The sequence below is a fragment of the Sminthopsis crassicaudata genome, chromosome 1, assembly GCF_048593235.1.
Source record: "Sminthopsis crassicaudata isolate SCR6 chromosome 1, ASM4859323v1, whole genome shotgun sequence".
NCBI classification, from domain to species: Eukaryota; Metazoa; Chordata; class Mammalia; order Dasyuromorphia; family Dasyuridae; genus Sminthopsis; species Sminthopsis crassicaudata.
In genome coordinates this window covers 57,014,572-57,042,533 of record NC_133617.1, presented here as the reverse complement: position 1 = coordinate 57,042,533, position 27,962 = coordinate 57,014,572, and the positions used below count along the sequence as shown (strand labels likewise).

Genomic DNA, 27,962 nt, shown 5'->3' with positions numbered 1-27,962 from the left:
ATTGTACTTAGACTATATTGTAACACATGTAAAATGTATGGTATTGCCTGTCGTCGGGGGGAGGGAATAAGGGAGGGGGGGTAATTTGGAAAAATGAATACAAGGGATAATATTATAAAATATATATATATATATAATAAAAAAAATTAAAAAAAAAAATAAATTTGACTCAGTTTCTCTATATATTTGAGAAATGAGGCTTTTTGTCAGAGACACTTGGTATGAATTTCCCCTTCTCCCCAGCTCTCTGCTATCTTTTAATTTTTGTTGCATTGGTTTTGTTTATGCAAAACCTTTTTAATATAATTAAAAATACCATTTTATATCTCAAAATATTCTGTTACCTCATTTTTGGTCCTAATTTCTTTCCTTATCCATAGATCTGACAAGTAATATATTCTGTGCTTCCCTGATTTGCTTATGGCATTGCCCTTTATATCTCTATCATGTACCCATTTTGACCATATCATGATATATGGTGTGGGTCCGTACCTAAATTCTGCCAAAACTGTTTTCCTGTTTTGTCACACAGTGATTTCTTGTTCCAAAAGCTTGGATCTTTGTGTTTGTCAGGACACTAGATTACTATGTACTACTGTGTATTATGTATTTATTCCACTGATCCATCACTATCTTGCCCAGGGTCACACAGCTAGGGAGTGTTAAGTGTCTGAGATCATATTTGAACTCAGGTCCTTCTGATTTTAGGGCTGGTGCTCTATCCACTGCACCACCTAGCTGCCCCTCACCATTATATTTCTTAGCCAGTTTGTTTTGGTGATTACTACTTTTGTAATATAGTTGAAGTTGTAAGCCACTTTATTCCACTTTTTTTTTTTCAATGATTCCCTTAATGTTATTGAACTTTGGCTCTTCCAGATGAATTTCCTAGCTCTATAAAAGAAATTTTTGGGAGTTTGATTGGGATGGCATTGAATAGATAAATTAGCTAGAATTGTCATTTTTTAGGTCAGCCCCCCATGAGTGATTGATATTTTCCAGTTGTTTGTGTGAAAAGTGTTTTTGAATTTTGTTCATAGTCCCTGGTTTGTCTCAGCATGTAGACTCCCAAATATTTTATGTTGTCTGCAGTTATTTTAAATGGGATTTCTCTTTCTAGCTCTCACTATGGACTTTGTCCATAATCTATAGAAATGCTAATGATTCACGAGGGTTTATTTCCTATGCTGTGACTTTACCAAAAGTTGTTCATTGTTTCTCCTCATTTTTGAGTCGGTTCTCTAGGATTCCACAGGTACACCAGAAAGACAGTTGATACAACACTTTTATTAATGTTCTCTTCTCCCTTGGGGCAGGATTGTGGAGGTGGAGCAGGACAACAAGATGACTCCTGGCAACCTGGGCATTGTCTTTGGGCCCACCCTCCTACGCCCCCGGCCCACCGAGGCCACTGTGTCTCTCTCCTCCCTGGTGGACTACCCCCACCAGGCCCGCATTGTGGAGACCCTCATATCCTACTACAATGTGATCTTTGAGATCCCTGCTGAGGAGGCACAGGAGGAGAGCCCTGACAGTGAGGTAGGTGTGCAAGAGGCAGTCCCTTGACCGACATGAGCCTGCCCACTATGGCCAGCTCCATGGAGGGGTGCAGCTGAATTGAAGATTTCCCCAGGAGGAGTCACACGGGTCCTTGGATGCTTTCTGTCTGTAGAACAGATTACACACCGCTACCCATGTGCTACAGAAACAGAGATTACCTTTATTCACATTACCTATCTGCAGGAATCCGTATTATGCATTATAGTATTAATAAAGCCAAATCCTCGTTTCTGTAGCAGTATCACACTTATAACTTGCTTTCCCCACCATCATCCCATGAGGTAAATTATGCCATCGTGGTTCTCATCTTGCAGGTGAAGAGACTGAAAACACTCTGAGGAGAGTTAGGAGTGAGTTCCCATGATCAGGTTGCTAGGAGGATTTGAATTCAGGACTCCCCACACAGTCTCATCAGTTCTTTAGTCCCTAAAGCTCCCCAGAACCATAGAGCAGAGCCCCAGACCCAGTGGGCAGCCCAGACTGAGAAGCCATAGCTCTCCCTTTCTTCAGCTTCTGTGTTCCCACCTTGTCCCCAGGGTGTGCTGGATGTTTGGAGAGTGAGATTCCAGCATGCAGTATGGAAGTAACCACATTTAGTAGTTGGGTGATCCTGAGCAGGTCATGTAACCTGCCTGCCTCAGTTTCCTCATCTGTAAAATGGGGGTGATAATAAAAGTGCCTACCTCACAGGGTCATTGTGAAGATCAAATGAAATGATATTTGCAAAGTCCTGCCATCTAGCAGCCACTGAATGGATACTTGCTTGCTTTCTTCTTTTGCTCTCCTTAGCCTCAGTTTTTCTCATTCATTTGTAACTGTTAAAAAAAAAATTTTTTTGTAGGTGACAACTAGGTGGTGTAGTGGATAGAGCACTGGTTCTGGAGTTAGGAGGACCTGAGTTCATATCTGGCCTCAGATACTTATCACTTCCCAGCTTTGTGACCCTGGGCAAGTAACTTAACCCCAATTGCCTTGAGAAGGGGGGATTAAGGTAGACTGAGGCCCAGTGGATAGAGCCCTGGGCCTGGAGTCCCGAAGGCTCCTGAGAACCTTACTAGCCTGGGAAAGTCACTTCCCTCATCTCCTTTTGTTTCCTAATCTGTGGAATGAGCTGGAGAAAAAAAAGGCAAACTACTGCAGTGTCTCTGCCAAGAAAACCCCAAATGGGGTCACAGACAGTTTCAAATGACTGAAAACAACTGAACCACAAGAGGCACAGAGTTCTGAGCACAGTCAATTTATTAGGAAAGCATGAATTTATCAAGAAATAGGATCTTGACTAAGACCCCAAGGTAGGAAACGGCTGCCCTTTTAAAAGAGCCCTTTTAGGGACGTGGAACAAGTGATGATTGGTGAAAAATGGGGAACATACAGCTGGCAACGAGCCTCTCCTTCCCTCCTGTGACTAAGAAACGTTCACTGCTTGGGGCCACCTGCAAGGGGAGAACTAGGGGACCAGATGTCTTTGGGTAACGAGACAGATGTTCTTCAAGGCTAACATTTCTTTGTCTCGGGAATAGAATAGTGGTTAATAAGAGAACTGGATTTCTAAACCCATTATGGGACAGCTGAATTTCTTAACAAAATTCAGAGACAAAAAATCATGACTTAGGTGGTTATCAAGACAAAAGCAATTAAGTGTAAATAAGATCGATTAAAAGACATCGAATCTGATCATTTCGTGTTCATTGGGATTGATAATGCTCGCACTCCATATTTCTGGGGGCCACTGTGAAAAGAAATGCTTTGTAAGCAGTAAAGTAACACAGAAGGAGCTTGTCAGTCAGTCAGGTGGTTCCCCTGCCCTCTTGTTGCCATCTCTGGGAGCTGAAGATGATCTTGCCTTTCCCCCCAGAAAGGTCCTTAAGGAAAAGATAGGGTGTCCATCCATCTCCTGAAGAGAGAAGGGGATCTTCTTTATAATTGCTGAACTTGCTGCCTTTTGTGTCTGTGTGTTTTGATAAAAGAATGGTTTATCTAGAAAACAAGAACCAGAATATCCAAAGAGATAAGGAAAAAAGTAAGGAAATGCAAGGAGAATAGTACTTTTAGGCCTTAAACTTCATTCTAAAGCAGCAGAATCCATTAGCTGAAATGTTTTTATCTTCATTATTGCTAAGGCAGAAAAAGGTCCAAGACAAGGTGGCCCTTGAATTTAAAAAAAATCATTTGTTTTATTTTGTTTTGTTTTTCCCAATTACATATAAAGGTAATTCTTAACATTCATTTTGAGTTCCATATTCTCTCCCTACTTATACAATCTTGTAAAACATTCCATGTGAGTCATTTTGTAGAACGAATCTCAAACCAAAAAAGGAAAAATAACATGCTTCTGTCTGCCTTCAAACTCCTTTAGTTTCTTCTCTGGAGGTGGATAGCATTTCTCATTATGAATCCTCTGGAATTGTCTTGGATCATTGTATTGCTAGAAGAGCCAAGTCATTTACAATTCATCAAACAATATTGTTGTTACCGTGTTTGATGTTTTCACAGTTCTCACTTTACTTTGCATCTGTTGATGTAAGTTTTTCCAGTTTTTTTTTAAAATCATCCTGCTTCCTTTCTTACTATACAATAAAATCCCATCACAATTAGGTACCAAAGCATATTTAACATTCCCCAATTGATTAGTAACCCTCAATTTCCAATTCTTAGCCATCACAAAAAGTGCTGCTATATGTATTTTATATTTCCCCCCTCATTTTTAAAAATCTCTTTAGGATATAGACCCAGTACAGGTATTACTGGGTTCAAAGATATACACACTTTTATAACCCTTTGGGCATAGTTCTAAATTGCTTTCCAGAAAGGTTGAGTTGATTTTCAGTTCCACTAATGTTAGGATTCTTACAAAGTACTAAGTCACTGGAATGAATAGAGACAATAATTATCTAATTTAGCATGGTTCAGTATGATCTGACCCTACAAGGAGATGTTATGGGCCAGAACTTAAAACAAGGTACTGAGTGGAATTTTACAATGGTAAATCTAATTTAGCATTGATTTAATCCTACTACAACAAATAATGGTTCCTTGTGATATAATGATTGGTGTGTACTCAGTGTGGGACATATATGTGAGAAGCTTTCAGAACTTCGGGAGAACTTCAGAGAAATTCAGGAGAGGGCCAAGGAGAACTTTGAGAGATTCAGAGTCAAGATTCATTCCCACTTCAATCTTTGTGCTGGCTGGAGACATTCGGACAAGAGCTCTTGGGAACCAAGGAGAGAGGAAGGCCTCCAGAAAACTAGCTGAGCCCCAAGTTGAAGGAGATAGGATTTTGGAAGAGACAATAAAGGAGTTGGACTTTAACTCCTGGCTACCTATGGAGTGAATAAACTAAACTGAAACTAAGGCTGCTTCCAGAAGCTACCCAAGAAACCTGCTCCAAGAGAAAGATTTCAATTTAGAGAAAAGAACATTACACACTAATAGTGCATTAGTTCCATTTTCCTGCATCCCCTCCAACATTTGTCTTTTTCCATTAGCAATGTGAAGTAGTACCTCAGAGTTGCAATTTTCAGTTTTTCTAATCAGTAGTGATTTTTGAGCTCTGATAGAGGCAGCCTGTTCCTATCCTTTGATCACCCATTAATTGGGAAATGACTTACATTCTTTTAAATTTGACTGTTTTCTATATATTTTTTGCAAAACCTTTTTTCTTTAATATAATCAAAATTATCCATTGTACATTTTACAATATTCTTTCTCCTGCTTGGTCCTAAATTCTTCCCTTTTCCAAAAATCTGTTAGGTCTTTGCTTATGATATCACATTTTATGTTCACGTCACATTTCCTATTTGACCTTATCTTAATATGATGTGAGATGTTGGGTCTATCCCTAATTTCTGAAAAACCTTTCAATTGTAAATCTCAGGTTTTTCTCTCACTTTAAGATAGTGTGCTATAATGAATAGACAGAGGAAGATTAGGTTTTAGTATTGCCTCTGACAGGTACTAGCTTTGTAGAAGGGGAAACCTAACACTTAGCATGCTCCCTGGTATATAGTGGGTGATTAATAAATACTGATTTTGACTCTAGCAAGTCACTTAACCTTAAGTTGACTGGCCCAAGTAACTCTCTTAAGATTTCCAAGTGGAAGAGAAGCTACCAGGCTACTTGATGGAGTCTTCTGAACCAAAATCTGGGCCCAAAACCCTGTCCAAATTTCTCTGAGATATAGCTTGGCTTTATCTATACAGACTCATACCTCCCAACTTCTTTTTAGGATGGACCAGCTTCTGAGCATTCTAGGGATGAGATACCCTTCTTGGAGGTGAGCGAAGATACACAGGATCTGGATTTCCAAACAGATGCATATGGAGGTGAGTCCCTGGTATGGTCAGTGTGTGGGGCAATCGTTGCCAGACTTTAGTGAGGAGCCAAAGGAGATAAAGGGTGTATGTGAAAGTAGACAGTCTCGGATTGGATATGTGTAAAGAAAGGGATGAAGGGGTGGACATGAAAGTTGCAGGCCCCAATGATGGCCATACTGATGTTGATAGGGAAGTTGAAGGGAGGGTTTGCAGGGAGAGATGGTGAGTTCTATTTGGACATGTTTAAGATGTTCAGAATTCCTTGGTGATGTGAGATTGGAGGTCGAGAGAGAATCTAGCCTGAATCTCCAGATCTGGTGGAAGCTGATAAGATCATCGGCTGAAACAGTATAGAAGTGGGAAAGGAGGGGGCTTAGGAGAGAGCTTTTGGGGATAAGTTGTTACTTTTAAAAGAAATGCTTGTTGACTGACTTTGTAGTTTGGCTTCCTTGGCCATCATTCAAAAACTCAGCCTGCTGAATCCAGTGGTCTTTTCTGGTTTTCTTGATGTCTGCTTCCTCGTTGTCTGCACATTCCTGGCTATTACTCCTTCTTGGTCTCCTCTGCTGGATCAGCAGCATCTATTTCTTGCCCCCTCCCCCTGTGCTCTGTGGTGGACCTCTTTCTCTCCCCATTCTCTCTCCCTTAGGGTTTTCATCAACTGTCTTAGTTAGACTCTCCATCCATGGGCCTCCTAGTCTCTACAGCTAACCCTCAGCAGCCTTCCAGTGATCTAGTCCTCAGCATCAGTTGCTTGTTGGACATCTCTACCTGTGTCTCCCACCTCCTTTTCAAACTCAGACCAAATAAAATGGGACTCATTTCTCCTACTCCTTTGAGCAGTCATTCCTCCACAATATCCCTCCTCTTCCTTTTGAAGGCCCCACCATCTCTCTGGTTACTGGGTCACACCTTTCCCACCTCTCTCTCTCATCAGTCCTTTCTCCATATCTTTCAAATGCTCGCCTCTCTTGACTCATGTACCTACTCCTTTAGGCCCTCATTCTTGCAGGCTGGCTACAGTCGCCTGTTAACTGAGCTTGCTGCTTCCAGATCTGCTCTCTCCAATTCAGCGGCCAAAATCATTAGCATTTCTTGAGGCATGGTTTTGATGACCATAATTCTCCCCACTTAATTAAAAAATTTCAGCCTTTCTCCGTTGCTTGTAGGATAAAGTAAACATGGAGTTTGGAGGGGCAGCTAGATATGGGGCATTAAGTATAGTATTGACCTGGCATCAAAGAGGACCAGAATTCAAATTCAGACACTTAACAGTTATTGTGTAACTCTAAGCAAATCACTTAACCCTTACTGCCTGTCAAAAAAAAAACAAAAACAAAAAAAGAAAAGGCAAGTTCTCGGGGAGATGGGATTAGTTCTTTATTGTCCTCGTAGTCCTACCGTGTAGCATGTGCACCCGGCAGGGTGTTTAGGAGAATGTGTATTGAATGAAGGTAGAAGTGAACTGTAATTTCCTCGGTTTTCCTAGAATCCATTAACCGTTCCAATGACTCGGACTCCGAACTAGAAGACAGCTCAGATTTGCAAGTGTCCGACGGTGCCAGCGCCCTGCGCCGACTCAGCCTCCTGATGAAGCAGGAAAGTGAGACGAGCACGGAGGAAGGGTCCCAGAGCCACAGCGGGAGTGTGGAGCGGCTGGACCCCGTCAGAGGGGAGCAGAGCGATGGCGACGATGATCAGGAGCCAGGCAGAGAGGGGCTGGTCCTGCAGCTCTCCTCTTACAACGTCAACCAGTCCAACAACACCCTCCCGGCGGGGCTTGCCCCTGCTCCCGAAGCTCGGCCAGCCAGCTGGCAGCTTCCTGCAGTCAGGCTGAGGGGAGGGAAGCTCACCATGGGCATTCACGGGGAAAGGCGGCCAGAGTTTGTCTGAATGGAAGCTGTCAGCAGAGGGTTTGATCTGCCACAGAGTTTCAGGGAAGTAGTAGATCTATTTGAGACACAAACCTGTAGATCTGCAGCTGGTTCTGGGCAGAGATAGGGCTGCTCCAGATGTTCTGCAGAACTGCACAAAGGCAGCTTTGTCGAATGTAGATCAGTTAGACATGGCTGCCACAGCTCCAGTCATCTCGCCTGGTCACTTTTTCCCTGGTCCCACTATGGGAATTACCCTGAGTTTTTTCATCTTTTTTTTTCTCCATGGATCCGGAAATATCTCCAACCTGGGCATCCTGATTCCTGCTATCTGACTCGCTGCTTCAGAGGCCGGAACTCTTATTTTAAAACAATGGGTTGCTTTTTAAAAAATGGTCTTAATTTTTATTTTTTTTGGCATAGGGAGGTGAAGGATCTCTCAGGGGGAAAATGTAAATTATATGATGTATCCCCTGAGCCATCTTGGATTCAGTGCTCCCAGAGACCCAAATGTTTTTAGTGTATTATTATAAGAGGTAGGGAGTAGGCAGGTTCCTTCTCTTTTAAAGCTGGTCTCCAGTAACTTTTTATCAGGCCCCTGGTGGGCCTAGGGTGACTGAAAAAATGAATCTGACTTCCAGGCTACAGCCTTTTTACAGCATTAGGTTCCTGATCTACTAGGAGCTCTGGTGGGCAAACAAGACTGTTAAGCTTTGCAAATTACATGGCCATTCTGAAATCTGCAAGTGTGATCCTTCACAGGTAGAAGTTCAAACAAAAACACATTTCTCTAATTCAGACCTAGCCTTTCATCTCTTCCAAAGATCCTGAGGTGTCTGGCAGGGCCACTTTTGATCCCAGTGGGGTAGTCGTGGCTGGACTTATTCTTACAAAGTGGGAAAATGCCTTTCTAGTTCTGGACTACTAGTATGTAGTGGGAAGTGCGCTTAAGAGGATCCTGAGCCAGGAGCTAGTCTGGATGTGTCCCCCACCAATACTTTATATAGCATTTCCATGTGACAGCAGTATAAAATGCTGTGGGAATGCTGGCCAGGCTCTTTTTTTTCTCTGAAGCTGACTAGTACCCCTCAGTTTGTACACCATCCTTAACAACTTGCCATAATCTAGCTCTCATTAAAAATATGTATGTATACAGACACATAAACACTGCTTTAAGGCTTACAAAAAGCTTTCCTCCCAACAGCCCAGGGAGATCATGCAAGGTTCCTCTCTTTACCAAACGGGTGCCTGAGGTTTATGTTATAAACTTGTTCCTGGTCACCCAGACACTGTTAATGGTAAGAGCTGAGATCCAAGTTTGAGTCTCAATTTAAAGTTGAGACAAGTTCCTGTGCCACACAGATCCCTTTGCAGGATACGAAGCTTGAGGCTGCTTGTAGAAGCTCTCAGAATAGAGGAAAGATTGTTCTACAAACTAGAGACACTGTTTCCACTGTGGGCAAAACATGTTAGCTGCCATGGTCAGAGAAATCTCTCTAGTGGTCCTGTGGAAGCACAACACTCATGGTTTGTATAAATGTTTATTATTCATCTTGCTGGAGACTTTGAAATGCACGTACATTAAAAAGTAACTTTGCTTAAAAATAAAAATTTGGAGCTCGTTTCCTTTTCTGGGAAAATAACTCATTTTTGCTGCCAGCCTCTCAATTGAGAATTTTAAAGATTTTAAAGGTGGAAGGTAGTGTAAATCATTAAGTTTGAGCCACCCAAAAGATCCAGGGTTCAAAAGGCGTCCTGAGACCCAAGATATATGTGCTTGTGTGTCAGGGCTTTTGAGTCCCAGGCTCACTTGGTGGTGTTTGTTCAACTCATGTCTGCAGCACAGGAGAGAAGGCGCCTTCCCATAGGGGCAGGTCAGCCTGTTTGAAAGGGTCTTAAGCTTCTGAATAGTGGAGCTTCAAGGCAGAAATCTGACCTGCTCTACAGGAAGGCCACAAGGGGGCAGGCTGCTTTTCTCTTATACAAAACCTAAATCTGCCTATCTGGGAAGTCCCTTCTCCAAGGGACTTCCAAGCTTCTCCAAGCTGCTCTCACAAACAGTCACACAGACTGGGAGGAAATGTAGGACCACAACTCGGCTTCTCCCTCAGCCAGTTCTGCTACTCCTGCTCTACCTAAGTCAGGAGGAAGCCAGATTTTCCTCCCTTACTCAAATACAAAAGGAATAAAAGGGCCAGACTCATTCTAGAGGCCCCAAGAGCAAGCTTGGCCATGAAGCAAAGCCTTTGGGCACCAGCACCCTTGCTGTTCTCAAGGAGGTCAAAAAGAAAGATACTATCTTGAAAATAGCTGTCACACCCTCATTTGTGCCAACTGTAATCTAAAACCACTTTAATAAGAATGTACCCTGGAGCCCCACCTAATTCTCATTTATTGGCACTAATTTAGATAAAACTTGGAGATCTTCATCTTATGTTTCCCAAAGCAATACCAACCACTCATTTCAATTAAACTGTTTATTAAGTACCTGTCATAGACAAAGCACTGTACTAGGCACTTGGGGATAACAAAGATGAATGAGACTTGCTACATTCCAGGAACTTACAGTCTAACATGAGAGGTCACAAACAAATATAATACAAGGTAAAGTTTAACAATGGTAAATTTAATCTAAACACGAAAAAATGAGCATAGATAATTTTTACAGGAGAAGTAAATGTTCATTCAGTGCTTGCAAAGCACCTCATACATACCCATGTAATTCTCAAAAACACTGTGGTAGCTACTGCTATTTAACAAATAATGAAATGAAAGGCTCAATGAGATTTCAACCTGTTTTTCCTCATTCCAAGTCCAGCACCATTTCCACCATGCCACATTACCCTTTTTACCAAGGATAAGGTTCCAAAGAAGAAATGAACCCCTCAAGTCAAGAACTGGTAACAATTTCAACGGGTAGAAAATTAAGGAAGAGGGTTTCCAATTAAGGTAAAGCCTTAAAATACTGCAGAATAAAATTATAGAATTGCTTATTCAGGTCACAGGGACATCATATTCACAAAGAGAAGACATCGGAAAGATCAAAGATGAGTTGTCATTTCTCATCCACACAATAGAACCACTACAAGTTTTAGGCAGGAAAATCGCCTGATCAGATCCGTATATAAGCCATATTATCCGGCACTTTACAAAGAATGGTCTGGAGACCAAGATGCAAGATCCAAGATTTATAGTTTATTTTGTGAACCACTAATCTCCCCCACCATTTCCGTCCAAAAAAGATCCTCTGCCATTTCTTTGTCTCCCGTTTGTCCTGTTGGGTGAGAAGGAAAACCCTAGGCTTTCTTTACTAGGTCAGGCAGCACACACAGCAGCCTGTGGGTGAATGGCGTAGGAGTGTCAGCCCTCTTCCCAGGCAGATTTGCCTTGCATGCTCAGACAGGATTCAGAAGGTAGTGCATTTCCAGGGATGCTGGGTAATATAAGAATGGGAATCAATCAACAAACATTGAGTGGCAGGCCGTATGTCAAGTAGTGGATCTGGAGAAAGGCACAAAGGTCCCGCCCTCCAGCTGACATTCCAGATAAGGTAGACAACATATACACACATATGTCAACAGTAGCTGAAGAAACTAACAGAGTTCACATAAAAGACAGTATTTTAGGTAAGTCTTGAACAAAGCCGGGGATCTGAAGGGGCAGATGTAAGCTAGGAGAGTATTCCAGCCAAAGGGAGATAAAAAGTTTTTTGTGTGAGAAGCAAGAAGGCTCCTAGGCCAGTTTGGCGGGAGGGAAGTAAGAGATTATAAGGACCAGGTTATGAATTAAAGGGCTTTAAATGTCAAGAAACAAAAACAGACCCCCCAAAATCCACCAAACTATATCCTCCCCCCCAAAAAAAACACCAGTTTATTTGATCCTAGAGGCTACCAGAGTTGCTGGAAGTGAGATGGTCAGAAGTGTGCTTTAAGAAAAGTCCTTTGGCAGTTTTATGGAGGATGAATTAGAGAGCATGGGAATTTGGGTTAAGGAGACCAATTAGGAGAGTCAGAGAAGGGAGATGCTAAATAGCTGTACAATTCTCACTCTACTCTAAAGGTTAAAGTATTCTTTTACCATAGAGATCCAAGATGAAAGACTGTGCTTTTGTTTGCCTGCTTTACACCAGAGAAAACACTGCAGCTGGGATACTTAAAAACAGGCCACTGGTGGCTCAGATTGGGCTTAAGAGGGATTTGTTTCCCAGCAACCCATCAGGCAAAAACTCAATTAGTAAGATTTATAATTCATCTCCAATACAAATCTTCCTGCAACTGACTGGACATGACCCTAGGTTCTCAGACTGTGCCAGGTTCCTTAATGCTGGAAAAGCTGTAGGTCAGGACACAGTAATGGGACAAACAATTGTGATCTAATAATACTGGCTGTGGCACCTTATGATACAACCTACTAAAGTGTGGGGGAATGCAGAGATCACTTTTAGGAAGAGACTAAGAAAAGAACTAGAGAGAGGAGGAGGAGAAGAGAGAGAAAAGAAGTACACAGACCAAGAACAAGAGTAGGGTCAGGTCTGAGGTGACTGAGCTTTAAACTGAGGGCTTTTCTATGTACACACATCAAAGAAACATTGGACTTCCTAAATTTCTAAGACACAATTTAGCACTGACTTTTGGTCCTTTGGGAGTAGGCTAAGCAAAGTCCTGACCTTGTGGACCTCCTGGTTCCATGGGAGAGGTGGGCCTGGGCAAAGCTCCACACAGGGCAGGGGCTGAGGAGGAACAGGGTCCCCTTTCTTTCTGGTCACAGTCTCACAAGGCATGCTGTGGCTCCTTTGGTGATGCTACTTGAAAATTTCAAGGTCACTTGAGGACATAGCCATTAACAAGCAAGCCACTGAGCTTCCCTGTCTCTAAGGTCCTCAGGACAAATACTATGGACTTGGCAGAAAGAAATCACCTTAAACCACAACAAAATGGAGATATGTGAGTGGAAGCCTCCAAGCTTTCTAGTTTACATTCTCCTCTAGCCCCTGAGAGACTAAGCATGTAGGGAAAGGTAGTGCTTGGATGGGAGGTCTCAGAGATCCCACAGACCTAAGACAATCTCATAAATTTCTGGGAACCTGAGAGGACCACCAGGTTTAATTTGCCCTTGAGAGTCACATCCTGCTCACAGGAAACACTCATTTCCCCCTCCCCACACCAGCAGGTTGTTAGATTAAAAGTGAACAAAAGAACTCATGCTAAAGGAGAAACAGGTCCTAGACTAGAGTCATTTGCTATGGGGTTCCAGGCTCAATGTTGTAGCTAGGATTGGAGGGTGCTGTAATTGGAATGGCAGGAACCTCAAGGTGTTAAAATGGAACATAAAAATGTTTTCACCAAAAACTGTAGAAGTCGGTGCTGAATTAACTCAGTATCATCAGAGAGGTTGAAAGAATAGCCCCAACTTACTTCTCAGGGAGTCAGGAGCCTGTTACTGCACCAGCCGGTAAGTGATATATCTGCCGGCAGTTTCACTGGGTCTTATGATCTTCACCACCTAAAAATCCAAAAAGAAAAAGCCCATCTTCATTTGTTGAATATAAAGAAAAAACAAATATAAAACATAAGCATGTTCAGTCTTAAACTCAATGTCATCTTTTCCACAAACTTTGATTCCATCCTTTCCACACAGTAAATGATTCCTCCATCTTGTAATCTTAAGCTGGGGTACAATGGGAAGAGCACTCCATTTGGAGGAGGACCTGACTTCAACTCCTGGTTCTGCCATTTAGCTTGACCCATGTGACCCTGAGCAAGTCACTCAAACCCTTGAGGCCTGTGATTTATCTGTAAAGTGAGAAGGCTTCTCTAGCTTCCAGCTCAAACCTACAATTTGAGGGATTTTTCTAACATACTTAACATATGCTGTTCTCTCTCCTTCTCTTGAGAGGGAGAAAGCACTAGTAAAAGGAGAAGCAAGAAAGACCTTCTTAAGGAGGAAGAACCTGAGCTGGGCTTTGAAGAAAACTTCAAATGATCCTTGATGTGAAGGTAAGGAGGGAGCACATTCCAAATGTGGGAGACCATTTCCCCTGGTAGCCAGAGATTGTATATAGAGAATAAAACAGATAAGACAGCAAGGCACAAGTCATAGAAGGGGCAAGAAAAATCAGTCTTGGAAGAGAAGCTGGACAGAGCCAAAGAGGTTTGTATGCTATTGTAGACAGCAGAGAGTCACAGATATTCCTTGAGCAGGGGCTGTGACGCCTTTTAGGAATATCTGTTTTGCAGTTATGTGAGTTTGCATCATTGGAAGGAGTTTATGATAAAGTCACAAATCTATGTATCTGAGAGTGGAGAGACATGGGAGGTAGAGAAGCCAAGGAGGACACTTCTTCAATAAGTCAGCCAAGAGATGAGGGTCTAAATAGAACTAAAGGGCTGGCCACGAGCACAGTGAAAGAATGCTGGATATACATGTAAGGGTAAAAGGCAAGGGGAAAATAAAGATACCTCTGAGGCTGCCAAACTGACAAATTCTAAAGGCTGGCACACTAATGCCATCCACATGTCCCTGGCCAGCAATGCTTTCTTACCTGCCCTCGCTTTATTCCAAAATAACGTGCTACCGGATCTCCAGCCTGGATTCTGGGCAGCTGGTTTTCTCGAAGCTTACTGATGAACAGAGTGAAGGAAAAAACGAACCTGGGGCCCTAGTAAAGAGCTTGGTCCTATGGTAGTCTTTGCTGCCCCCTCCCCCAATACAAGCCACTCGCACACCCTTTTCAGGCTCCCCCCACCCTAATAAACACTTGATTCCTAGAAAGAAGGAGGCCGGCCATGGAAGCATGAAGGATACTATCGTGCCAACAGCTCAGTGACTTCCTCTTTTGTCATGACAACATGCTCTGGAACCAGCTGTAAAGAAAAACCAGCCAATTATGAGATAAGGAGGAAAATCCGGTGGGGCAGCCCCAGCAGTTCTAGCCAGGGACTCTGGCTGCAAGGAGATCCGGGGCAATGCACTCAGCCAGCACTCTCAGGACTGTCTGTCCCAAATGCTTTTTCCACAGTTAGATGTCTGGGGAATCCGATTTCCCACTAAATGAACAAGCTTTTATTAAGTGTCTATTCTGTGCAGGCACCTGTGGACACAAACACACAAAGCGGAACACAGGGTCCACCCCGGAGCAGCCACGCAAGCCTACAGTCCCTAGACTTGTACCCTCAATCAGCTCCTTGCTTTCTAGGCTGGAAGCCCTAGTCCCACAACTGCTGCTGCCTGCCCAAGCAGGCCCTCCTGTTGCCTGTTAAACCAGAATGCTCACTCACGGCCAACACGCTTCTCACTGGTTCTCTGTGGGCTCCTGAGGGATGAGGATCACTGACTCCTGGCACTTGGCCCCTAGCAAGCGCTTGATAACAAAACTCATGGCCGTGAATGGCTCTGGCTGACCCAAGCTTTCCTCCCTGCTCCCTGTGCTGGCCTCGGCCTCCAGCAGCCTCTACTCACCCTGGCAGCGGTTAATTGCCCCTCCCACTTGCGCCTCAACTTTTCCATATCCCACTATTCTTCAAAAATCAAATCCAAGTTCAAGGATGAAAGCTTTTCCTACAGCTTTGGCCACACAACTCTCCTCATCCTGAACTGGAGAAGCAAAGAATCGAGCCCTAAACTTTACTTCTGGCTACTAATAACTGGGCAGCTTGCCTCATTTCTCCCGCTGGAGCAGCGGCTGGGGGAAATCTGGGAGCAGCACGGCCCTAGGCTAAGATTTTCCAGCCCTGAGTGCTGGCACAAGCCCCCTTCTCTCTCCCAAGGTCAGAGCTGGATCATCTCTAAGGTCCCTCCCAGCAGAGTCTACAACTGTTCAGTCTCTTTCACATCTACTTCCACATTCCTTCTTTTTTAAAAGTCTTATTTAAGAAAAAAAACAACAAAAAAACAGAAAACACAAGAAAAGGAATACAAAACAAATGTTTTGTTTAGACAAAAGAGAACATTGTCACGTGCCCAGCAGAACATATGAGAAGATTCAAAATATGTAACAAATTACCATAGCAAGAAAGTATATATATTAGAAAAAGAAATTACATTCATGAGTGTCTATCTTTTCTTTACTTCCTTATAAATTGTTCTTTTGTTCTCTGCTGGGCACCTTACTTTCTTCTCCCCACCCAAGTTATGGTTAAGAAAGGATATGTTGATGTATTTATATGTATATAGAGATAGGTACACACCTACACCTTTCCTACCCCTGCTAGCTCTTTGCTTCAATTTTGCTCAACTTATCTTGCTATTACTTAAGCTCCCCCAACCCATGAATCCCTCCCTCATCATCTTCCCTCACCTTTTGCTTCTCCATCTGCCCATCTCTCCCCGCTTATTTCGTTACAGATTTTGGAGGGTGCTATACTCTTCATAGTATATATGTAGTATTGCCTATTGAATTCATTCCCAATGTGACTAAGTTTTCAGAACAATGAACCATCCTTCTCTTCCCAAGCCTCAGTGTTTGTTTTTCCTCTGCACCTCATTTGTAAAACAAAATTACTATTTTTGCCTTAACTTTGCCCCAATCTTTCTTTTGAGCTATCCCATTGTTGTCAATTTTAAACATGTGGCCTATATTTCCCATGGAAAAAACCATCAACATGTGTCCATACTTAAGTTTTTTCAAACTGATCTTTGATATTTTCTTCCATATTCTTTTCAAGACAGCTATGTATACAGTTCTTAGGAACACACTGCTTTGGATAAGCATGAAGAGACTGGTTCTGCACTTCATTACTCTTTTTTCCCTAATGAGTTCATTTAAAGAGGTGACTTACCTCATGTTCAGTGATATTGATGAGCAGCTCCTGCTGTAGAAATTGTTCTAAGATATACTTGGGTGCCATGTCAACCAGGGACTAAAAAGAAAAGAAAACAACACTGAAGAAATGGAGAATGCTTATGAATCTAAGTTTCCTCATTTGTAAAATGACGGGGACCCAGCAACACCCTCAATAGATCTATATCTCAAAGGAGTAAAAGAGGAAAGGACCCACATATACAAAAATATTTATGAGAATTCTTTTATTGTGGCAGAGAATTGGAACTAGAGGAGTAGCCAATAATTGAGAAGAGGCTGAATAGATTATGGTCTATAAATGTAATGGCAAATTTCTGCATAGTACAAAATGATATAAGAGCATTTTTAAGGGAAAACAAAATAATTAAATCAGGTTTTGTTTTTTTGTTTTTAAATGAGGGGTAGGTTTATCTAGGAATCTTTAAGCTCTGAAATTCTTTAATTCTTTAGCAGAAACCAGCAATAAATCCCTCCTAATCCTATATTTGGTTCCAAAAAATAAGTGCCCTTACAGTAAAACTAATAAAGATATGCAATAAAAGTTATTGAGGCGGCAGCAGACATATAGAATTGTACCTACAGCCAGGAAGGTCTGAGTTCAAATCTGGCCTTAGATATTTACTATTTCTATGATTCTGGGGCAAGTCACTTCACTTGCCTGCCTCAGTTTCCTCAAGTGTAAAATAGGGGATAATAATAGCACCTACTTCCCAGAGTTATGAGTATCAAATCAGAGCATATTTGGAATAGCACATAGTGCAATTCTTGGCACATAATAGGTGCCTCTGTAGGAGCAGAGTTGCTGAGTACCATCAGTTCATTATTAAGAAATTAAAAAGGCCAAAGGGTGGTCAACTACTCCGAAACTTCACATCCATCATTACGAATATTTTCTTCAAGGAGAAAATTGGAAGGCATGTCATGAGCACTAGGAAAATGAAATGATTTTAATTCTGAACCAGCTGTTTGTGTATTCAAAGCTTCTCAGGTCCATCAATCCTACTACTCTTCAAACCCCAATCCAACTCTAATGTAATTAGACCAAAACAAAAAGAAAGGACAAGGAGAAGGGGAAAAAATTTACAACAGTGCTAACTGTTCTTACTCAAACAAGTTAATAATACTGAAAAGTAGTGAATGGATCAAAGAGCCAGACCATGATTGTGATTATCTCTACTTCCAAAAGAATGTGAATTCATGTTAAACTTGGAGAGACAATCATGGAACAGCAGAAAGAACACTTGTTTCAGAGCCAGAAAACCTGGATTAAAGTCCAGTTCCTGTCACTACTGCCCACTGTCAAGTCATTTGGAGACTCCCTGCCCTGTTTCCCAGCACTGAGGCCCAACAAGCAGGCTGTGCCCTGACCTTGCACAACAGCAATCCTTTGCACCCTGGATGATCTCACCCATTGGCCAAGTGCTCTGAGGGACCAATGATCTTACACACTCATAATCCCTGCCAAGTGAGCCAGGTTCTGCACTTCTATTCCTGCCAGGCTAACTCCAACGATTACAAGACTCAATGACCCTTACCCAACTTAGAGACTGTTTCCATGGGACCCACAAACACCTGCACCATGACACAAAAGGAAAACCATGAGAACCATGAGCTAAAATTGCTATGACCCAGTCCATTTTACATATATAAGCTTTGCCTTTGCCCCAGCATGTTAACTCCTTCTCAGAAAATGAGGCTTTCTCTTGCAAGCCTTTTCTTCATTATGAAATCAAGTTAACTTCTGTTGGATCCCTGACTCTCCCGTTCCTGTCCTGTGCTAGCTTAGAGGCTGGTTCTGGTTGAGAACAGGGGTCTTCAAGACAAGTCACCTCCCCTCTCTGGGCCCGTTCCCATCAGCTAAATAACTGGGTTGGTCTCTGGGGTCCCTTTAGCTCTCAGCCAAAGACGCCATGTAAAGCCATTGTCACAGAGAGGCTCCAGAGACCTAAAACCACCTTGCCAAAGGGCAAGAGTAGCTGCCCAGAGCAGTCCTGGTTCTCAACTTCTTGTCCACAATATCTTCAACATAAAGAAGATCCAACTCACTTCCAACTGATCAATGATGGACAGAAACAACTACACCCAGAGAAGGAACACTGGGAATTGAATGTAAAATATTAACACTACTGTCTATCTACCCAGATTACTTATACCTTCGGAATCCAATACTTAACGTGCAACAAGAAAATTGGATTTACACACATATATTATATCTAGGTTATACTGTAACACATGTAAAATGTATGAGATTGCCTGTCATCTAGGGGAGGGAGTAGGGGGAGGGGAAAATCTGGAAAAATGAATACAAGGGATAGTTATAAAAAAATTACTCATGCATATATACTGTCAAAAAAAATGTATAATTATAAAAACAAAAACAAACAAAAAAAAACCTTCTTGTCCACATCTGACCTGATCTAAGGCTTGGGTTGGTCCTCACACAGCCCAAGGAGAGGGCAGACAGCATTCCCATTTCACATGAGAAAACTGAGGCTTAGAGAAGTCCCTGGGCAAAGCCAGATAACACAGCAGGGAGTGAGAGACTGAACATCAAGTCTCCCCAAGTTCCTTAAATGGACTACGTGAGGTGATGACAGAATCAACAAGACGGGGCCCTATTTTGTGCAGTCCTACAACAAAAGCGAAGACTGTAGGAGCTGAGGGAGACAGCAGTACTGGCCCACTTTATCCCCAATCACAGTCAAATTACCACTGTGGTTTTACAAAATGTTCTAGTAGCAAGAGGGGAAACAAAAGTAATCCTGCTCATGCATGAAGCAAACAGGAAGTGGTGGCCCTCCCAGCTCTGGGTGACAGGATGGCTTCTCGAGCTGGCTCTGCATTGCACAGGTCCCAGAGAGGGGTCATGAAGACTGGGGAGGAGACAGTTCAAGGAAGTCTTGATCTCCAAAGGGAAGGTGAGGGGAGAGCAGGCTTCCCTCCTCCATTGGGCGGGTTCTAAGCACCTGCTTCGCAGAAGGAGTCATGCCTTGCTGCACTACGATGAGGGCTCTGGTGATGTTTTCCTCTTGCATCCGCTGGCAGTACATCTTGATGGTCTTTATTCCAACCTTTGGTTCCTCTGGAAGGATAAAATTCAAGACTATTTTCAGCTACAACTGTCACTTTGGAGACTCTCGCCCTTTTAAAATCTTCATGGTCCCAAACTCTTGACTTACTTCTCACTAAACACAAAATTCAGTACTTCAAGAACCCAGTGTAGGTTTTCTCTCACATGATGATACAGCTTGCCACTCAAATACCTAGTGGATGGTTTTCTTAACTACCATAACCAGAAAAATTCATTAGCCAGTAGCCAAATTTCTGTGATGGACTTCTCTGAACTGATATGAAAAGTTGCAAATATGGAAACTTTTCAACCTAGTAGGATCACTTAAATGTCAAGTTCCACTAGTATAGCCTTTGAGCGTCTAAGGGCTCTTTCCTGCAATGGTAGCAAAGCTAATAAAGCATTATTGCCCAATTTCTAAGACTTTAGCCTTTCCATCTGCTGTACAAGTGAGACCATAAGGCATGAAATCAGGAAGCTGGCAAATCTACCCTGCTTTTTTTGTGCTTCAAAGCCTGAGTTTTGGTGAAATGCTTCCCTCTATGAAATGATGGAGCTGAACTAGATCTCTAAGGTCCTTTCCATTCTATGATGACAGTACTGGGAAAAACAAGAGGGAGCCTGACATGGCAAATCTCAGGTAGACACAGAAATGGCTTTCTAAGGGAATAACGGGTATACCCAGATGGGATTTCCAGTTTACATAGAAATTTACATGCACATGGCACAGAAGGAGCTCTGATAAGAAGATAGAATATCAATAAAACACAAGATCCCAACTCCAAAAACCATTCCACTGTCTGGGAGTTTACCTGGAAGCTGCCACACTGGATCAAATATAGCTTTGTCAGAGTGATCTTTTCTGACAGATCTGTTAGGTGTGGTCAGAGGGCACAATTTCACCAATCACAATTTATGCTTCCACAATATATATCAACACTGTACAAAATGTTTTCTTTCCTATAATCCCACGAATTAGAAAGTACATTGTATCAATCCCATTTTTAGGGATGAAGAACCTAAAATTTGTTGGTAACCCAATCCCAAAGCCTTCCCTCCCAAAATTTTGGGCCAAGATATATATTTAATTCATTTTACAAGATAATGAATTCTCATTCAGTCTCTTCTTTACCTGGGAAGAAGACAAACATTTGGTCTGTGGGGTCATCATTGTGGGCCACCAGTACAGTAAGATCAGTCCGTCGAGGCCGTCCTTCACTGGGTTTATCCCCAAATTGGGCTTTGAATTCTTCCAAAGTCTGATCTAATTCATCCTGGGTCACCAAGTAGCCCCGATCATGACACAGCTGTGAAAAAGCCAAATAATCAGTCAGAAAAGAGTTCAAGAGAACATTCTGTCCATCTAGCATGGAGGATAGAAACCTACCTTTTTTGTCTATAAATGCACAGATCTCACTCATGGCCTACACCATTCAGTAACTCTCATCAACTATCTTGAATTTGTCTCATGTCTAACCTGAATCCCCCTTATGTACTTACCACCTTTTTATCCTGAACAATTTTGTTATCAGAGACATATTTAATGTGCAATAGGCCAGCCCTGCCCCAACTTCCTCCAAGGTCACCGTTTTCTGTTATTCTAAATCTGTTCTGTTTCTCTAAAGAGAATGACACTACTGACTTCATACTATAATCTCTACACCCCAGGCTCTGAAGCCAAGTTAGATTTGTTCTTCCACCCAGACAATTCCAATAGACTTGGGATAAAAAGAGCCATCTGCATCTCATCTGACTTTTTAAAATAGCTTTTTATTTTCAAAATATATGCAAAGACAGTTTTCAACATTCACCCTTGCAAACTTTGTGTTCCATATCTTTTTTTCCTCTCTTCTTCCCATCCCCTCCCCTACACAGCAAGTAAAACAACATATGTTAAACACGGGCAATTCTTCTATACATATTTCCACATTTAGTATGCTGTAATAGAAAAATCAATAAAATAGTAAAAGAAAAATCATATCAAAAAGGAAAAAAAAATGAGAAAGAAAACAAAAAAGGTTTAAATACCAATGTTGTGACCCACATTTAATCCCCATAGTCTTCTTTCTGGATGCAGATGGCTCTATCACAAATCTATTAGAAGTCTCATCTTATTTCAACAATCTCTATCTCCAAATTTTCTAATTTTCTTGTTTGGCAAAATGAAAAAAATAATAATGCTCAAATTTATATAGTGCTTTAAATTTTGCAAAAAGCACTTTACATATACTCATTTGATCTTTACAACAACCCTAATGAGCATAAAAAAATTCAGAGAGGTCAGGTGACTTGGCAACATACCTAATATGCACCTGGGGCAGGTTTTGATCACAGCCAAGTCCTACTATATTCCTCCTCCACTTTGGAGTTATTTCTTGCCATTCCTCCATAAAGAACAGAAGGAGGAAGGGTAAGGAAGCAGTTCTGCAAATCAAGTTACATATAAAATGAACCTAACAGTATAGGTAATAGCTACTGGATGCTTATCCCCAAAAGAGATTAAGAATGAGGAAAAGGACAGATATGTAAAAAAACATTTACATCAGTTCTCTCTGTGGTAACAAAAAAATGGGAAACTGAGAAGATACCAATCAACTGGAAAATGGCTAATAGTAAATAAATGTGATAAAATACTATTGTGCTGTAAGAAATGATGAAGAGGATGGTTTCAGTAAAAAAGTGAGAACAATTTTTATAATAACAACATTGTAAAGATAATTAACTTTGAAAGATTTGGAACTCTGATCAAAATTCCAAAAGATTCAAGATGCTATCTACTTCTAAATGACAGACAGTGCAAAGTAAAACATTTTCTTTTCTTTCTTATACATGGCTACCTTGGAAATTTGTTTTGCACTATTATATGTAAGAAGGTGGGTTTGTTTGGTTTTTTGGTCTTCTCAATGGATAGGGGAAGGGAGAATTTGGAGCTTAGAATAAAATACAATATTTTAAAAAATAGTATAGGTAATGTTCTGGATCCATAGTCTTCCTTCTCTGCAAAGAAAGGCAACAAGTGTTTTCTCACTTTTTCTGCCAGGATAAGTCTGCTCAATATAATATAATTCCGTTCTGCCTTGGACTATTCCATTTACACTGTTGTGATCACTGGATATCTTTCCTAAGTTGGCCTATTTTCCTCTGCCTCACTTTCTAAGTGTTCCCATGTGTTATGGGCCAGATCTCTGAACTTGAAACAAAGGATTCTTACAAGGTACTAAGTCAGTGGGATTAATAGAGAAAATAATTGTCTAATTAGCATAGTTCAGTATGATTGATCTGATCCTACAAGGGATGTTATGGGCCAGAACTTGAAACAAGGCACTAAGTGGAATTGAGGAGACAATGGTTAAATCTAGTTTAGCATTGATTTAATCCTACAACAAATAATGATTTCCTAGTGATGATTGGTGTATACTCAGTATGGAGCATATAAGAGAGAAGCCTCAGCCAGGGAGATTCAGAGATTCAGAGACAAAGGGACAGAAGGCTGGAGGCTGGATTCATCTCACACCACCTTGGTGGCAGGCTCTCCTCCTTCACTTCTCCATTGAAACCAAGACTCTTGGAAGACCCCCAGAAAATTAGCCGAGACCAAGTGAAGGAGACAAAGGATAATAAAGGATTTGGACTTTTAACACCTGACTGCACTTGTGATTACTGAACTGAAAGGAAGACTGCTCCAGAGACCCCAAGAAAACCTCAACAGAGAACATTATACCATGCTTCTTTGAATTTTTCTTGGTTCTTGTTTTTTACAGCACACTAATATTCACGACACTCATGTATCACAATCTTAAGCCATTTCCACTTGTGGGAGTCTTTAGCTCCTAGTTCTTTGCCTAAAAAAGCTGCTATATTGGTGTTTATGGGGTTCTTTCTGTCTTTGATAGTCAAAATAATAAGGGAACTGACACATATAAGAACTTATATCCTAATGGATAAATGACCAAAAGATATGTACAATTTTCACAAGAAAAACTGCATAATGATCAAATGTGATGGAGTTAGCTCTCCTCAGTAATGTAAAGATCCAAGACAATTTCAAAAGACTCATAACAGAAAATGCTATCTACACCTAGAGAAAGAACTATGGAGTCTGAGTGCAAATCGAAGAATACTATTTTCACTTTTTTTTTTCTTTGTCATGGTTTTTCTCCTTTTTTCTGATTCTTCTACAACATGACTAATGTGTTTAGTGTGATTGTACATGTATAACCTATATCAGAACTCAAAATCTTATAAAAGATAAAAATGAATGTTGAAAACTTTTTTGTTAACCATTTGAAAGAAAGTTCTACCTGGAAAGACTTACAAAAACCGATGTTTAGAATCAAGAGAACATTGTACCAAATTATCAACAAGATTAGTAATGTGATGACCTTGGTTCAACAACCCGGTGATTCAAGACAATTCCAATAGATTTGGGATAGAAAGAGCCACCTACATCCAGCTAGAGGACCGTGGGAAATGAATATGGATCAAAGCATAGTATTTTCACCTTTTTGTTTGTTTGCAAAGTTTTTCTTTCTCATGGTTTTTTCCCTTTTGATCTGATTTTTCTTGCACAGTATGATCAATATGGAAAAATGTTAGGAGAACTGCGCTTAACCTATATCAAATTGATTGTTGTCTTGGAGAAGGAAAATGATTTGAAACACAAGGTTTTACAAGGTTAATGCTGAAAATTATCTCTGCAATGCAGTTGCAACAAAATACCTTTTTATAAAATAAAAAATACTATTAAAAAAAAAAAAACAAGAGTAATGCAAATCTTAAAAATTTCTGAGGTTTCACCCCACACCCCCAAATTCACATAGATGGGAATAAGCAATGTTTTGAGGGGGTGCAAAAAGACAAGCACATAATCTGCTGTCGGTGGAGCTACACATTGATCCAACCTCTCTGAAAAGAAATGTGGCATTATGCCTAAAAAGTGACTAACACCTCCAAATACTTTGCCTGTGAGGCAAGCAAACGAGTCTAATTAATGCAGCAAAGTTCCCATGATGGAGAAGTAATAAGAGCCAGCGCTCATGCAAGGTGAGCCAACCTTTGACCACTAACTTCCTTCAAACCTCCAAGGCCACAGTCCAAGACCCTGCATCTACTGGGGGAGACAAACAAGCTCTACACAGAACGAAAAGGAAGTAATGAGAGGGAAGGCACTAGAACTAAGAAGTGCTGAGAAAGCCGTCTCCTAGAAGATGGCCTTAAGGAAGACAACCCCCCACTAGCACATACACGGCGGACCAGCAGTGAGATACTCAACGAGAGGGAGAAACAAAGAAGCAACAACATATGCAGCCATTTCAAACTAGCACTGGCTCCCTTCCTGTGGAGGCGGCCCAAGAGTCAGTACCCAAGCTCAGGGTCAGGACTCCGGCTTCCAGGAGCAATCACCCCGGAGAAAGGGTTCATCCTCCTCGTCCTCATCAGCACCAAGCGCTAACCAAGGAGCAGGCAGGCCCTGGGAGCGGCGGTGCTCCAGAGAAAAAGTCTGCATGCAAGAGTGCTGCAGGCACAGGCTAGTGAAGGCCCAGAAAAGACCCCTTGTCTCTAGCGCCACCGCGTGACTCAGTGGGAGAAACTGACACCATTAAAACCGATGCCCGGGTTCCTACTCTGTGGTGGGGCCTTCCCACCTGACTGCCTTCCAGCTGAGCCCGGCTCTGGGTGCTGGCGCCCGTTATACCCGCGCTGCTGGAAGAGCAGGGAGGCTTTTCTCTCTGCTCCCCAAACAAGCAGCACGGCGTTCTGCACACAGAAGGCACTTAATACGTGCTCTTTAAAACAGGAAAGTGCGGCTCTGGCAGCACACATACTAACACTGGGACATTCAGAAAGTAGTACAGCCCCCGCCGGAGAGTGACAAGCACATTGCAGAAGCCGCTGCCCAGATGTCCGTTCAGTCCAGCTGGTTTTCGTCAATTTTATACAAAGAAATTAGGTTTGTTTTGGTTTTTTCTTTAAAAAAAAAAAAAAAGTAAGGAAAGAAGAGTGAGTCACATCAAAATATCGTGGCAGGGGCTGCCGGGTGGCGCAGTGGATAGATCCTTGCTCAGTCCTGCCCTGGAGTCAGGAGGACCCGAGTTCAAATCTAACCTCCGACACTTAACACTTCTTGGCTGTGTGACCCTGGGCAAGTCACTTAACCCCAGCCTCAGGAAAAAAAAAAAATATCGTGGCAGCGCATTTTGTAGCCACGAGGGCTGGAAAGTGCCAATACCGCTGACCGAGAAGAGCTGACTGGCGCATGAGCACAACGGAGAGAAACCTACCGGGGTTCTGGATTAACGAAGTGACAGCCCGGGTTGTCAGGAGCGGGAGGGAGAAGCGTCAACCCCCTGACTTTCCCCCACAAGGATCCAAGCAAGAGCTCTCCACCCGACGCCCATCTTCCCCCTCCCACAACTCCGCGCGCGCCTCCCTTCTTCCCTCCTTTTCTCCCCTCCCAAGACCCGCCACGCGCCTCCTCGCCCTCCCTACTCCCCTCCCACAATCCCCCACGCGCCCCCTACTCTTCCCTTCTCCCCTCCCACAACCCCCACGTGCTCCTCGCCCTCTCTGACAACCCCCGCTCACCCGCTCTCTGCCTTAGCTGCCCCCTATCATCCCACGTCCCTTTCCTTCCTCTACCCCTCTCGGGAATAAGGGAGACTATTCTCGTACCTGCATGATGGTCTTGCGGATCTTCCATAACCGATAGGTCTCCTCTTCGTCGTCCATGTCGCCTTCGCGTCAGGCAGCTCCCGAGCTCTCGTACCGCGAGTCCCTCAGCTAGGACCCTGAAGAGGTAAATGCGTCTGCGCGAGGCCCAACGTCGAAGCGAGTGCGTCTGCGCGAGCCCCTACAACAAGGCCGCTTCAAGCCCGGGTGGAGGTGTCTTGGAGAGTGCCTGAGCGTAAGAGAGCAGGCAGTGCGGCAAACGAGCCGACCGTGAGCTCGGAAGTCTGCGGTTAGTTTTGTTTGAGGCTTCAGGCAAATTCCCGCTTCCGGGAAGGTCTCGCGTGTCTTTAGACGCAAGGAAGCCTGGGAGTTGTAGTCTTGCAAATTGTTAGCTTCTTGGGTCCTGCATTATCAGGACCAGAAGGGAGAGGCGTCAACCACTCAGGTTTCTTGTATGTGCTCAGTGTCAGGAGAGACACAGAATTTGGATGAGCCTTTGTCTAAACAAGTAGTTTTTAGTGGAGATCCGTATCATATGTCTCGTACTTAGTTACCCCGTAATTTAGGAGGAGTCCGTACTCGCACTTTTCCAATGTGAGAATGAGATCAGTTTATTCCTCGCGGTCGGTTTGTCCCTTGATCTTGGTATCCAGGGAATCACAGAATCTTAGGCCTGACGGGCTTTCATGAAAATGAGCTAGTCCAGCCCCCATCAGAACCGGATCCCATTTACAACCACCAGCGTCCCTGCGGCTTAATTTGCATCTGCCAAAGCTTGAGTTGTAAGTCATCTGTTCAGATCTAGATCTTATAGATCATGAACCAAACCCCTCATTCTGCAGAGGGAGACTAAAAGCACCGAGAAGGGAGTCGTTCAAAGGCACATGGGTGCAATGCTGGAAGCAGGGTTTCCGTTTGGAGTTCATGAACCCTATCACATCACTCTTGGCTCTATACACTCAGACCAGAAGGGCTCATGTGTAAGGGGCCGAAAAACACAGATTACGCAGCTTTGACAGAGAAAGATAACTAGCCGTTCCAGTTAGCATCAGACTCTCCGGTTCCGGAGATTTTGTGAGCCGGGAACCCTTCTCTGTTACTAGAGGCCCTTCTGCAAGCACGCTGAGTGGCCTTTATTCCTCCTCACCATGCAGTGCTGGCGGAGGGAAGTTTCTAGGGCCTTATTCCTCCAGGTCCTCCTGGGTCTAAATTCTGCGTTTGAGAGTTTGTGCTTGAGGGCCTGGGATTACTAGCTCCGGGACTTGCCGGAGGGTGTGCAGGTAAAAAACCCTCTCTAGGCCTCGATTTAGTTAATGACTTTTCGCCTGCATTCTTTCTGATTGCTAATTACATCATCATTAGGCAGATTAAGCCGGCAGATACCGGACGCTCGGGGCCTCTAGGCGGTTTAGGCTATAGCTAGACAGGCCGCATGAAGGCAGTTAACCCAGAGACAGGTTGTGTGAGTTGGGGCCGCAGTATCCGGGTAAATAAGCCGCTCGGTTATTAGCCGCGGTCTCTACTCAGACTAGCGCACTAACTAACAAATCGGATACCAGCATCAATCCCCTGGGGCCAGGAGAAAGCTGGGAGTCAGGTGCTCCGCGGGCTCAGCTGCTCTGCACAATCTGCCCCGCCCCGCCCCTGACTACGCCTCTATCCCCGCCCCCAT

General features: G+C 42.8%; 2 protein-coding genes across 16 annotated transcripts in view; one reads left to right on the top strand and one right to left on the bottom strand.

The window, feature by feature from the left end:
• ARHGAP45 (Rho GTPase activating protein 45) overlaps positions 1-9,362 on the top strand; it is a 45,814-nt gene extending 36,452 nt beyond the window's left edge. For all 9 annotated transcript variants that reach the window (XM_074305127.1, XM_074305117.1, XM_074305107.1 and 6 more), the window contains 3 exons: positions 1,317-1,539; positions 5,790-5,886; positions 7,367-9,362. In XM_074305127.1, the coding sequence (XP_074161228.1) occupies positions 1,317-1,539; positions 5,790-5,886; positions 7,367-7,770 (724 nt within the window). In that variant the 3' untranslated portion in view covers positions 7,771-9,362. The remainder of the gene's footprint in view (positions 1-1,316; positions 1,540-5,789; positions 5,887-7,366) is intronic.
• On the bottom strand, positions 1,269-27,939 carry POLR2E (RNA polymerase II, I and III subunit E). 7 transcript variants are annotated; one of them, XR_012488485.1, is made up of 9 exons: positions 26,294-27,939; positions 20,754-20,928; positions 19,518-19,633; positions 16,529-16,609; positions 14,556-14,614; positions 14,293-14,371; positions 13,166-13,253; positions 2,244-2,375; positions 1,269-1,666 (listed from the first exon to the last, which is right to left on the bottom strand). XR_012488485.1 is itself a non-coding variant. In XM_074305179.1 (8 exons), exons 1-7 carry the CDS (start codon positions 26,348-26,350, stop codon positions 13,188-13,190), a joined length of 633 nt encoding a protein of 210 aa, XP_074161280.1. In that variant the 5' UTR covers positions 26,351-27,275; the 3' UTR covers positions 1,701-2,375; positions 13,166-13,187. The 7 variants fall into 7 exon arrangements, 4 of the variants coding, with proteins under 4 accessions (XP_074161280.1, XP_074161270.1, XP_074161261.1 ...); XR_012488486.1 differs by having other exon boundaries at positions 1,269-1,662; positions 26,294-26,451; XR_012488487.1 differs by lacking the exon at positions 26,294-27,939 and adding an exon at positions 25,903-26,045.
• Positions 27,940-27,962: the final 23 nt, after the last annotated feature.

Excerpts from the sequence above, each read along its gene's own strand:
- POLR2E (XM_074305160.1), bottom strand. The coding sequence starts at position 26,350 with ATGGACGACGAAGAGGAGACCTATCGGTTATGGAAGATCCGCAAGACC. Across the intron at positions 16,610-19,517 it reads TGACTCCTTCTGCGAAGCAG|TCCCTGGTTGACATGGCACC; the intron begins GTGCTTAGAACC and ends TTTTCTTTTTAG. Across the intron at positions 14,372-14,555 it reads ACTGAGCTGTTGGCACGATA|TAAGCTTCGAGAAAACCAGC; the intron begins GTATCCTTCATG and ends TCTGTTCATCAG.